Source organism: Anomaloglossus baeobatrachus, chromosome 11 (assembly GCF_048569485.1).
Source record: "Anomaloglossus baeobatrachus isolate aAnoBae1 chromosome 11, aAnoBae1.hap1, whole genome shotgun sequence".
NCBI classification, from domain to species: domain Eukaryota; kingdom Metazoa; phylum Chordata; class Amphibia; order Anura; family Aromobatidae; genus Anomaloglossus; species Anomaloglossus baeobatrachus.
Window position 1 is genome coordinate 153,306,694 of NC_134363.1, and position 12,102 is coordinate 153,318,795.

The following is a 12,102-nucleotide window of genomic DNA, read 5'->3' on the forward strand; positions in this document are numbered from 1 at the left end:
TTTTAAAACATATTTTTAAATTTTTAGAAACTTTAGAACATTTTTTTAAATATTTTTAGAAAAAGTATTTCTAAAGATCCTTTATAATATGCTAATGAGTGCAGGGACTAGTTGCAAGGGCATTACTTCGCTTGGCTAGTCAGCCCCCTTGGCATGTAAGCACACCCCTGTGGGTGTGCTAACATGCTAATGAATGCACAGCATCAGAGGTATGGTCGATCTCACCGCTTTGTGCTGTCACTGCGCCCGACGCTGGATTTCAGCTCAACTTTCAACTTCGGCGGACTTTACACGTTGCAACATCCCTACCGATATATCGTCGGGGTCACGTCGTTAGTGACGCAATCCGGCGCCGGTAGCGACATCGCAATGTGTAAATCCTAGGTGCAACAATGAACGAGCGCAAAAGCATAAAAAATCGCTGATCTGTGTCACGTCGTTCATTTTAATAATGTCGTTACTGCTGCAGATACAATGTTGTTCGTCGTTCCTGCAGCATCACACATCGCTGTGTGTGAAACCGCAGGAACAACAAACATCTCCTTACCTGCGTCCACCGGCAATGCGGAAGGGAGAAGGTGGGCGGGATGTTATGTCCCGCTCATCTCCGCCCCTCCGCTTCTATTGGCCGGACGCTTAGTGACGTCGCGGTGACATCGCTATGACGCCAAACGCACCTCCCCCTTGAAGGAGGGATTGTTCGGCGGTCACCGCGACGTCGCCGACCAGGTATATGCGTGTGAAGCTGCCGTAGCGATAATGTTTGCTATGGCAGCAAGCAACAGATATCGCATGTACGACGGGGGCGGGTGCTATCGCTCTCGACATCGCTAGCAATCGCTAGCGATGTCGCAAAGTGTAAAGCCCGCCTTCCAGTCATATGTACAATGAAGCCGGGTGTACGCGTCCCGGCTTCAAACTGGTGTAGTGTGCATGACCGGAAGTCCAGGGACGTTCTGATCATGCGCACTGAGCAGAAATCCAGCAATGGTGGCAGAGAGGTGAGAGTGACCATGTCTCCGACGCTGCGCATTCATTAGCATGGTAGCACACACACAGGGGCGTGCTTATATGCTAAGGGGGCCGACTAGCCAAGGGTAGTAACACTCTTGCAACTAGTCCCTGTGCTCATTAGCATATTATAAAGGTTCCTTAGACATACTTTTTCTAAAGATCTCTTTATCTATGCTAGTGTATACAGGGACGGTTAGGCAGAGATTAGCAATATATACCCAGAACTGCTCGTGGTCCTGGGTGCATAATGCACCTGACAGGTTCCCTTTAACAGAAGGATCGGTCATAACTTGAAAGTAGAAAGTATAAATCTATTTCAATAAAACATTTAGGTTTAACCCTCCAAAATTCCCATTTTTTACTGCAGGATGTGAAGGGCCTGCTCTAACAAAACTGACAATCTCCGCTCTGGGTGTAAAACATGATAGATGAGCACTCACCCCACACAGTAGTGATATGATGCAATGTTCTCCTAGCACAAATGGAAGGCAGGATATGAGAAGTGGAGATAAATCACCCACCCAAAGCCATCACGGCTAAATTTGTCAGAACTGTAATTATTTTAATACCATGAAGAGTCAAATAAAAGAGAATAACTTTTTGCTCTTATTTCATTCTTATTTATTAAGGGTTTTTTGTTATTAATCATACAGCTCCAGAGATAAGGACTTTTTTATTCAATGCTGATTTTTGTTTTTTTCCATTGTGCATGACTCACAGGATCCTCGGGGGCGTGTCTTTAGGCTGCTCTCCTTACTTACACTGTGAGCCACGCCTCCTTGTAAAGGCCATAAACAATTAATAAAAAGGCCCACATCTCTGGATCCGTATGGCGGATTAAAAAAAAAACCACAAACATACTGAATACTAAGGGGAGCAACAGGGATAAAGTAAGAGCAAAAATGACCACTTTTAACCTGGTGACAGATCCTCTTTAACCCCTTCACGACATGTGATATACATTTATGTCATATCCGCATCTTTTCCAGCAGATGATGGCTGATTTAATCAGCTGTCATATGCCTTTAATAGCCAGGGGTAAGGCAAAAGCAGAGCCCATGGTTGTTAACCTGTGATATGGCGCTGTCAATCTCGGACAGCAGCATTTAACAATTGGTGGCAAGGGGGTGAATCACTTCCTGCGCCCATGACATGATTGTAGAATGCCTATGGATTGCCATGATAGCTGAGAGTCTGCTGTGCCTATCATTACTCCTATGAAAGCAAGCGTTTATCTGGCATGCTCCTGCGTCCGCCCTTGCCCTAGGGTTCAGCTGCCACAGTCCCGATCCCTGCCCTAGGAGTAGCACCTGGTGTACGCCACGCGGTAGGTGCCTAGTCAAGCCCCTCCCACGAAAAAGGGTAGGCCCAGGGTCCCCCTGTTGTCCAATGGGTCCACTTTAGCCCACCACTTCACCATCTTCAGCAGCGAGCGTTACAAATACACCCTGTTTCAAATCTCCCAGAGAGGCTAACAAATGTTTACAAAAATATTTCAAAAACTAAGGAAAAAAAACTAAAAGAAATAAAGAAATATATCCAGATTTAGTATGCAAGTGACTGTCCAATAAATATGAATATAAAATTATTTAACCTATACGGTAAACGTTGTAGAGAATAAAAAAAAAAGGATGGAGGAACTGGAATTGCCTTATTTTGTAAGACAAAAAGTGCACTAAAAAGTAATCAAAAGGTTGTGCATGCCCCAAAATTTTAATAGTAAAAAAACTATGATGCAAATAAAAAAAAAAAGATATGTCTTATATTCTAGGTTCTTCAAAGTAGCCTCCTTTTGCTTTGATTACTGCTTTGCACACTCTTGGCATTCTCCTGATGAGCTTCAAGAGGTAGTCACCGGAAATGGTCTTCCAAAAGTCTTGAAGGAGTTCCCAGAGATGCTTAGCACTTGTTGGCCCTTTTGCCTTCACTCTGCGGTCTAGCTCACCCCAAACCATGTCGATTGGGTTCAGGTCTGGTGACTGTGGAGGCCAGGTCATCTGGCGTAGTCAAATAGCCCTTACACAGCCTGGAGGTGTGTTTGGGGTCATTGTCCTGTTGAAAAATAAATGATGGTCCAACTAAACACAAACCGGATGGAATAGCACGCCGCTGCAAGATGCTGTGGTAGCCATGCTGGTTCTGTATGCCTTCAATTTTAAATAAATCCCCAACAGTGTCACCAGCAAAGCCCCCCCACACCATCACACCTCCTCCTCCATGCTTCACGGTGGGAACCAGACATGTAGAGTCCATCCGTTCACCTTTTCTACAAAGACACGGTGGTTGGATCCAAAGATCTCAAATTTAGACTCATCAGATCAAAGCACAGATTTCCACTGGTCTAATGTCCATTCCTTGTGTTCTTAAGCCCAAACAAGTCTCTTCTGCTTGTTGCCTGTCCTTAGCAGTGGTTTCCTAGCAGCTATTTTACCATGAAGGCCTGCTGCACAAAGTCTCCTCTTAATAGTTGTTCTAGAGATGTGTCTGCTGCTAGAACTCTGTGTGGCATTGACCTGGCCTCTAATCTGAGATTATGTTAACCTGCGATTTCTGAGGCTGGTGACTCTGATAAACTTATCCTCCGCAGCAGAGGTGACTCTTGGTCTTCCTTTCCTGGGGCACTCCTCATGTGAGCCAGTTTCTTTGTAGCGTTTGATGGTTTTTGCCACTGCATTTGGGGACACTTTCAAAATTTTCCCAATTTTTCGGGCTGACTGACCTTCATTTCTTAAAGTAATGATGGCCACTCGTTTTTCTTTACTTAGCTGCTTTTTTCTTGCCATAATCCAAATTGTAACAGTCTGTTCAGTAGGACTATCAGCTGTGTATCCACCAGACTTCTGCACAACACAACTGATGGTCCCAACCCCATTTATAAGGCAAGAAATCCCACTTATTAAACCTGACAGGGCACACCTGTGAAGTGAGAACCATTTCCGGTGACTACCTCTTGAAGCTCATCAAGAGAATGCCAAGAGTGTGCAAAGCAGTAATCAAAGCAAAAGGTGGCTACTTTGAAGAACCTAAAATATAAGACATATTTTCAGTTGTTTTACAATTTTTTGTTAAGTATTTCAGAGTCATTAAAATAAAGAAAACTCTTTGAATGAGATGGTATGCCCAGACTTTTGGTCTGTACTGTGTGTTTGTGTGTGTGTGGTGTGTGTGTGTGTGTGTGTGTGTGTGTGTGTGTGTGTGTGTGTGTGTGTGTGTGTGTGTGTGTGTATATATATATATATATATATATGTATATTATGGGCCTTTAAAGATATACTTTTTCCAAGTGGAGGGACCCTTTTGGGTTACAGGTCATAAGGTACGGGGCTGGGGCTCGTTGGGTCACCTCAGCCCCACTGCAATTCTTGCCTATAAATCACGTGTTGTACTTTGCTATGTATTGCAGAACTTTCACTGTATAATAACTTGTGTCGGTGTTGCTGCCAATCTTTATAATGAGGCCTGAACTTCAGCTGAAAGATTCCCAAGAAATTTTCTGCAGAACATTATTACTTGCAGTCACGTTGTAGACAGACAGAATGTAGTTACGGCGTCTAGACCTAAATCCTGGCTGTTGTAAACTGGATGAGAAAACAAACCTGACTTTCTGAATCATTAATTCTTTCTCCTGTTGAAAACTGTCGAGCTGGTTAAGTTTTTTACGCAGTCTGAAGACCCGAACCTTATCGACGTGTCTTGTACCTTTCATTATCTCATCCTGATCGGTGTTCTGTTCACCGGACCTAGACATAAGAAAAAAAAAAACAAAGGTAGAAAAGTATTTTTTCACCACAAAGAGAAACTGACAATTTAAATCCCATTAAATGGCTTATTTTTTCTTTCAAGGGAATGTATCATCAGAAAAGAAGGGAATTTTGTTACTTACCGTAAATTCCTTTTCTTCTAGCTCTTATTGGGAGACCCAGACGATTGGGTGTATAGCACTGCCTCCGGAGGCCACACAAAGCAATTACACTTAAAAGTGTAAGGCCCCTCCCCTTCTGGCTATACACCCCCAGTGGGATCACTGGCTCACCAGTTTTAGTGCAAAAGCAAGAAGGAGGAAAGCCAATAACTGGTTTAAACAAATTCACTCCGAGTAACATCGGAGAACTGAAAACCGTTCAACATGAACAACATGTGTACCCGCAAACAAACCAAAAATCCCGAAGGACAACAGGGCGGGTGCTGGGTCTCCCAATAAGAGCTAGAAGAAAAGGAATTTACGGTAAGTAACAAAATTCCCTTCTTCTTCGGCGCTCCATTGGGAGACCCAGACGATTGGGACGTCCAAAAGCTGTCCCTGGGTGGGTAAAGAAATACCTCATGTTAGAGCTGCAAGACAGCCCTCCCCTACGGGGAGGCAACTGCCGCCTGCAGGACTCTTCTACCTAGGCTGGCGTCCGCCGAAGCATAGGTATGCACCTGATAATGTTTGGTGAAAGTGTGCAGACTCGACCAGGTAGCTGCCTGGCACACCTGTTGAGCCGTAGCCTGGTGTCGCAATGCCCAGGACGCACCCACGGCTCTGGTAGAATGGGCCTTTAGCCCTGATGGAACCTGAAGCCCCGCAGAACGGTAGGCTTCAAGAATTGGTTCTTTGATCCATCGAGCCAGGGTGGCCTTGGAAGCCTGCGACCCTTTGCGCTTACCAGCGACAAGGACAAAGAGTGCATCTGAACGGCGCAGGGGCGCTGTGCGGGAAATGTAGATTCTGAGTGCTCTCACCAGATCTAACAAATGTAAATCCTTCTCATACCGATGAACTGCATGAGGACAAAACGAAGGCAAAAAGATATCCTGATTAAGATGAAAAGAGGATACCACCTTCGGGAGAAACTCCTGAATGGGGCGCAGCACTACCTTGTCCTGGTGGAAGACCAGGAAGGGAGCCTTGGAAGACAACGCTGCTAGCTCAGACACTCTCCGAAGAGATGTGATCGCTACCAGAAAAGCCACTTTCTGTGATAGTCTAGAAAGTGAAACCTCCTTCAGAGGCTCGAAGGGCGGCTTCTGGAGGGCAACTAGTACCCTGTTCAGATCCCATGGATCTAACGGCCGCTTGTACGGGGGAACTATATGGCAAACCCCCTGTAGGAACGTGCGCACCTTAGAAAGTCGTGCTAGACGCTTCTGAAAAAAGACTGATAGCGCCGAGACTTGCCCTTTAAGGGAGCCGAGCGACAAACCTTTTTCTAACCCAGATTGGAGGAAAGAAAGAAGGGTAGGTAATGCAAATGGCCAGGGAGACACTCTCTGAGCAGAGCACCAGGATAAGAATATCCTCCACGTTCTGTGGTAGATCTTAGCAGACGTGGGCTTCCTAGCCTGTCTCATGGTGGCAACGACCCCTTGGGATAAGCCTGAAGACGCTAGGATCCAGGACTCAATGGCCACGCAGTCAGGTTGAGGGCCGCAGAATTCCGATGGAAAAACGGCCCTTGGGACAGTAAGTCTGGTCGGTCTGGTAGTGCCCACGGTTGGCCGACCGTGAGATGCCACAGATCCGGATACCACGCCCTCCTCGGCCAGTCTGGAGCGACGAGTATGACGCGGCTGCAGTCGGATCTGATCTTGCGTAGCACTCTGGGCAAGAGTGCCAGAGGTGGAAACACATAAGGGAGCCGGAACTGCGACCAATCTTGCACTAGGGCGTCTGCTGCTAGAGCTCTTTGATCGCGAGACCGTGCCATGAATGTTGGGACCTTGTTGTTGTGCCGGGACGCCATTAGGTCGACGTCCGGCCTTCCCCATCGGCGACAGATTTCCTGAAACACGTCCGGGTGAAGGGACCATTCCCCTGCGTCCATGCCCTGGCGACTGAGGAAGTCTGCTTCCCAGTTTTCTACGCCGGGGATGTGAACTGCGGATATGGTGGAGGCCGTGGCTTCCACCCACATCATAATGCGCCGGACTTCCTGGAAGGCTTGCCGACTGCGAGTCCCTCCTTGGTGATTGATGTATGCCACCGCTGTGGAGTTGTCCGATTGAATTCGGATCTGCTTCCCTTCCAGCCACTGCTGGAAGGCTAGTAGGGCAAGAAACACTGCTCTGATTTCCAGAACATTGATCTGAAGGCTGGACTCCTGCTGAGTCCACGTACCCTGAGCCCTGTGGTGGAGAAACACTGCTCCCCACCCTGACAGACTCGCGTCTGTCGTGACCACCGCCCAGGACGGTGGTAGGAAGGATCTTCCCTGTGATAATGAGGTGGAAAGGAGCCACCACTGCAGAGAGTCCTTGGCCGTCTGGGAAAGGGAGACTTTCCTGTCCAGGGATGTCGACTTCCCGTCCCATTGGCGGAGAATGTCCCATTGAAGTGGATGCAGATGAAACTGCGCAAACGGAACCGCCTCTATTGCCGCCACCATCTTCCCGAGGAAGTGCATGAGGCGTCTTAAGGAGTGCGACTGACCTTGAAGGAGAGCCTGCACCCCTGTCTGTAGTGACCGCTGCTTGCTCAGCGGAAGCTTCACTATCGCTGAGAGAGTATGAAACTCCATGCCAAGATACGTTAGTGATTGGGTCGGTGACAGATTTGACTTTGGGAAGTTGATGATCCACCCGAACGCCTGGAGAGTCTCCAGTGCAAAATTCAGGCTGAGTTGGCATGCCTCCTGAGAGGGTGCCTTGACCAGTAGATCGTCCAAGTAAGGGATCACAGAGTGTCCGTGAGAGTGCAAGACTGCTACCACTGCTGCCATGATCTTGGTGAACACCCGGGGGGCTGTCGCCAGACCAAATGGCAGAGCCACGAACTGAAGATGTTCGTCTCCTATCACGAAGCGCAGAAAGCGTTGGTGCTCCGTAGCAATCGGCACGTGGAGATAAGCATCTTTGATGTCTATTGATGCTAGGAAATCTCCTTGGGACATTGAGGCAATGACTGAGCGGAGGGATTCCATCCGGAACCGCCTGGCGTTCACATGCTTGTTGAGCAGTTTTAGGTCCAGAACAGGACGGAAGGAGCCGTCCTTTTTTGGAACCACAAAGAGATTGGAGTAAAATCCTCGCCCCCGTTCCAGAGGGGGGGACAGGGATCACGACTCCTTCTGCTCTTAGAGAGTCCACCGCCTGCAGCAGGGCATCTGCTCGGTTGGGGTGTGGGGAGGTTCTGAAGAACCGAAGTGGAGGCCGAGAACTGAACTCGATTCTGTACCCGCGAGACAAAATGTCTGTTACCCACCGGTCTTTGACCTGTGACAGCCAAATGTCGCAAAAGCGGGAGAGCCTGCCACCGACCGAGGATGCGGAGGGAGGAGGCCGAAAGTCATGAGGTAGCCGCCTTGGAAGCGGTTCCTCCATTTGCTTTCCTGGGGCGTGAGTGAGCCCGCCAGGAATCTGAGCTCCCTTGTCCTTTCTGAGTCCCTTTGGACGAGGAGAATTGGGGCTTGCCCGAGCCTCGAAAGGACCGAAACCTCGACTGCCACTTTTTCTGTTGAGGTTTACTTGCTCTGGGCTGTGGCAAGGAAGAGTCCTTACCCTTGGACTGTTTTATGATTTCAGCCAATGGCTCGCCAAACAGTCTGTCTCTAGATAATGGCAAGCTGGTTAAGCATTTTTTGGAACCAGCATCTGCTTTCCAGTCCTTTAACCATAAGGCTCTGCGCAAAACTACAGAATTGGCGGCCGCCATAGAGGTACGGCTCGTAGATTCTAGGACAGCATTGATAGCATAGGTCGCAAACGCAGACATTTGCGAAGTTAGGGACGCCACCTGTGGCACTGCTGGATGCATGATAGCATCCACCTGTGCTAAACCAGCTGAAATAGCTTGTAGTGCCCACACGGCCGCGAATGCTGGAGCAAACGACGCGCCGATAGCTTCATAGACACATTTCAACCAAAGGTCCATCTGTCTGTCGTTGGCATCTTTAAGTGAAGCACCATCCTCTACTGCGACTATGGATCTAGCCGCAAGCTTGGAAATTGGGGGATCCACCTTTGGGCACTGGGTCCAGCGTTTGGCCACTTCAGCGGGAAAAGGATAACGGGTATCCTTAGAACGCTTAGAGAAACGCTTGTCTGGATGAGCGTCGTGCTTCTGGATTGATTCTCTGAAGTCAGAGTGGTCCAAAAAAGCACTTAATTTACGCTTGGGATACAGGAAATGGAACTTCTCCTGCTGTGCAGCTGCCTCCTCTGCTGAAGGAGCTGGGGGAGAAATATCCAACAGTCTATTAATCGCCGATATAAGGTCATTAACCATGGCGTCCCCATCAGGGGCATCCAGATTGAGAGGGGCCTCAGGATTAGAATCCTGATCACCGTCCTCAGTCTCATCACAGAGAGATTCTTCTCGCTGAGACCCTGAGCAGTGTGATGACGTCGAGGGTCTTTCCCAGCGAGCTCGCTTAGGCTGCCTGGGACTGTCATCTGAGTCAGAGACTTCAGCTTGTGATGCTTGAGACCCCCTTGAAGTACGGATTAGTTCCAACTGAGGGGGACTAGAGAGCATAGCCACAGCAGTGTCCATGGTCTGAGGAACTGGCCTGGCCTGCAAGGTCTCCAGGATCTTTGTCATAGCCTCAGACATTTTATCAGCAAACACTGCAAAGTCTGTCCCCTTCACCGGGGCAGGGTTCACAGGCGTCTCTGCCTGGGCTACCACCACAATAGGCTCTGGCTGCCGAAGTGCCACTGGGACTGAACATTGCACACAATGTGAATCATTGGAGCCTGCCGGTAGATCAGCCCCACATGCAGTACAAACAGTGTACACAGCCCGTGCCTTGGCAGCCTTGCGTTTTGCGGATGACATGTTGCTGCCTCCTCAGAGCAGTACAGGGTGTCCAGCCAAGAAGCGACCTTACAGTGCAACTATATATATATATGGTACCAAGAAAAAAGTACACTAATATATCACTGAGGCACTAGTGGGGCCAGCACTACTGTGCAGCTTACCGCCCGCTTAGGAGCGGTGTGTGGTCGCCAGAAATCCCTCTAGTCTGGGTCTCCCAGAGCCTGCTGCCTTTCCCCAGCCAGATCGCATGTGTAATGGCTGCCGGCGTCCTTGTGGAGAGGGGGGGCGGGCCCTGGGCGTACACCGACGAAGAGCGGGAAGTCTGCTTCCCCTTGTGCCTAGTGAGAGGGCTGGAGCATGTAAATAAAGCTCCAGCCCTCGGCGCTGCCATTGAGCAGCGTCTCTCCCCTACCCTGATTGACAGGGTGGGGGGCGGGAACGAAGCGGCGCTAGGCCGCAGAAGCCGGGGGCTAAAGTTAGAAGCGCCGCCGCCGTAAAAGCGCGGTCGGCGCAAAGCCCCCGGCGCACCACAAGTCGCAGCTGCGCCGCCGCTCCAGGAGCGGTCGGCGCAGTAGTTCCCAACACACAACGTCACTCAGCAAAGCTGCAGTGACCTAACCCCCAGCGTACAGCGCCACTGTCCCCGGCGCACTACAACGCTCAGCAAGCCCTGAGAGTGTCCGTGCCTGCCGGGGACACAGAGTACCTGAAAGTTGCAGGGCCTTGTCCCTGAACGGCACTCCCGCTCCCAATCCAGCAGGTTCTATGGGTCTGTGGATGGAGCCCGGCCCCAGGGCTTGGGGGCCGGCAAGATCCCACTTCCACAGAGCCCTCCAGGGGATGTGGAAGGAAAACAGCATGTGGGCTCCAGCCTCTGTACCAGCAATAGGTACCTCAACCTTACAAGCACCAACCGCGGGTGAGAAGGGAGCATGCTGGGGGCCCCATATGGGCCCTCTTTTCTTCCATCCGATAGAGCCAGCAGCTACTGCTGACTACAAACAGTGGATCTATGCGTGGATGTCTGACCTCCTTTGCACAAAGCAGAAAACTGGTGAGCCAGTGATCCCACTGGGGGTGTATAGCCAGAAGGGGAGGGGCCTTACACTTTTAAGTGTAATTGCTTTGTGTGGCCTCCGGAGGCAGTGCTATACACCCAATCGTCTGGGTCTCCCAATAGAGCGCCGAAGAAAAGAGAATTTTGTTTACTTACCGTAAATTCTTTTTCTTATAGTTCCGTATTGGGAGACCCAGACATTGTTTTAGGGTGTATAGCTTCTGCCTCCGGAGGACACACAAAGTACTACACTCAAAAGTGTAGCTCCTCCCTCTGAGCTTATACACCCCCTGGAGAACCAGATCTAGCCAGTTTAGTGCAAAAGCTGAAGGAGAATAGCCACCCACAAGTAAAAACAGAGCAAGAACCGGAACAACCGGAGACTCTGTCCACGACAACAGCCGGTGATAACACGCGGAACAAGAAACTGCCAACAGGCAACAGGGAGGGTGCTGGGTCTCCCAATACGGAACTATAAGAAAAAGAATTTACGGTAAGTAAACAAAATTCTCTTTTTCTTTATCGTTCCTATGGGAGACCCAGACATTGAGACGTCTCAAAGCAGTCCATGGGTGGGAATAAACAGAAAAACTGAGAAGTAGGCGGAGCCTAACTTCACAAATGGGCGACAGCCGCCTGAAGGATGCGTCTGCCCAAGCTCGCATCTGCCGAAGCATGAGCATGCACTTGGTAGTGCTTTGAAAAGGTATGCAGGCTAGTCCAAGTGGCAGCCTGACAGACTTGCTGAGCCGTAGCCTGGTGCCTGAAAGCCCAAGAGGCACCGACAGCTCTGGTCGAGTGTGCCTTGATCCCCGGCGGGGGAGACACCTGAGAACACTGGTAGGCATCCGAAATGGTCGACCTAATCCAACGGGCTAAGGTCGGCTTAGAAGCAGAGAGGCCCTTACGCCGACCTGTGGTTAGCACAAAAAGAGAGGTGCACCGCCTAAGTGCAGCGGTGCGAGACACATATATCCGGAGAGCACGCACCAGCTCCAGAGTATGCAACGCTTTTTCAAAGCGATGAACAGGAGCCGGACAAAAGGAAGGTAGGGTAATGTCTTGGTTAAGGTGGAAAGGAGAAACCACCTTAGGGAGAAAGTCCGGAGTCGGACGGAGAACCACCTTGTCTTGAAGAAAAACCAAAAAAGGTGACTCCGAAGAGAGCGCAGCCAAATCAGAGACTCTCCTGAGGGAAGTTATGGCCACTAGAAAGACCACTTTCTGTGAAAGACGAAACAAAGAAACCTCCCTAAGAGGCTCAAAGGGGGGTTTCTGCAAAACCGTGAGA

General features: G+C 49.6%; 1 protein-coding gene across 2 annotated transcripts in view; it reads right to left on the minus strand.

The window, feature by feature from the left end:
• The window catches only part of CFAP74 (cilia and flagella associated protein 74), a 365,782-nt gene that overhangs the window by 326,696 nt on the left and 26,984 nt on the right, over positions 1–12,102 (minus strand). For both annotated transcript variants that reach the window (XM_075327962.1, XM_075327961.1), the window contains exon 4: positions 4,611–4,754. In XM_075327962.1, coding sequence (XP_075184077.1) covers positions 4,611–4,754 — 144 coding nt within the window. The remainder of the gene's footprint in view (positions 1–4,610; positions 4,755–12,102) is intronic.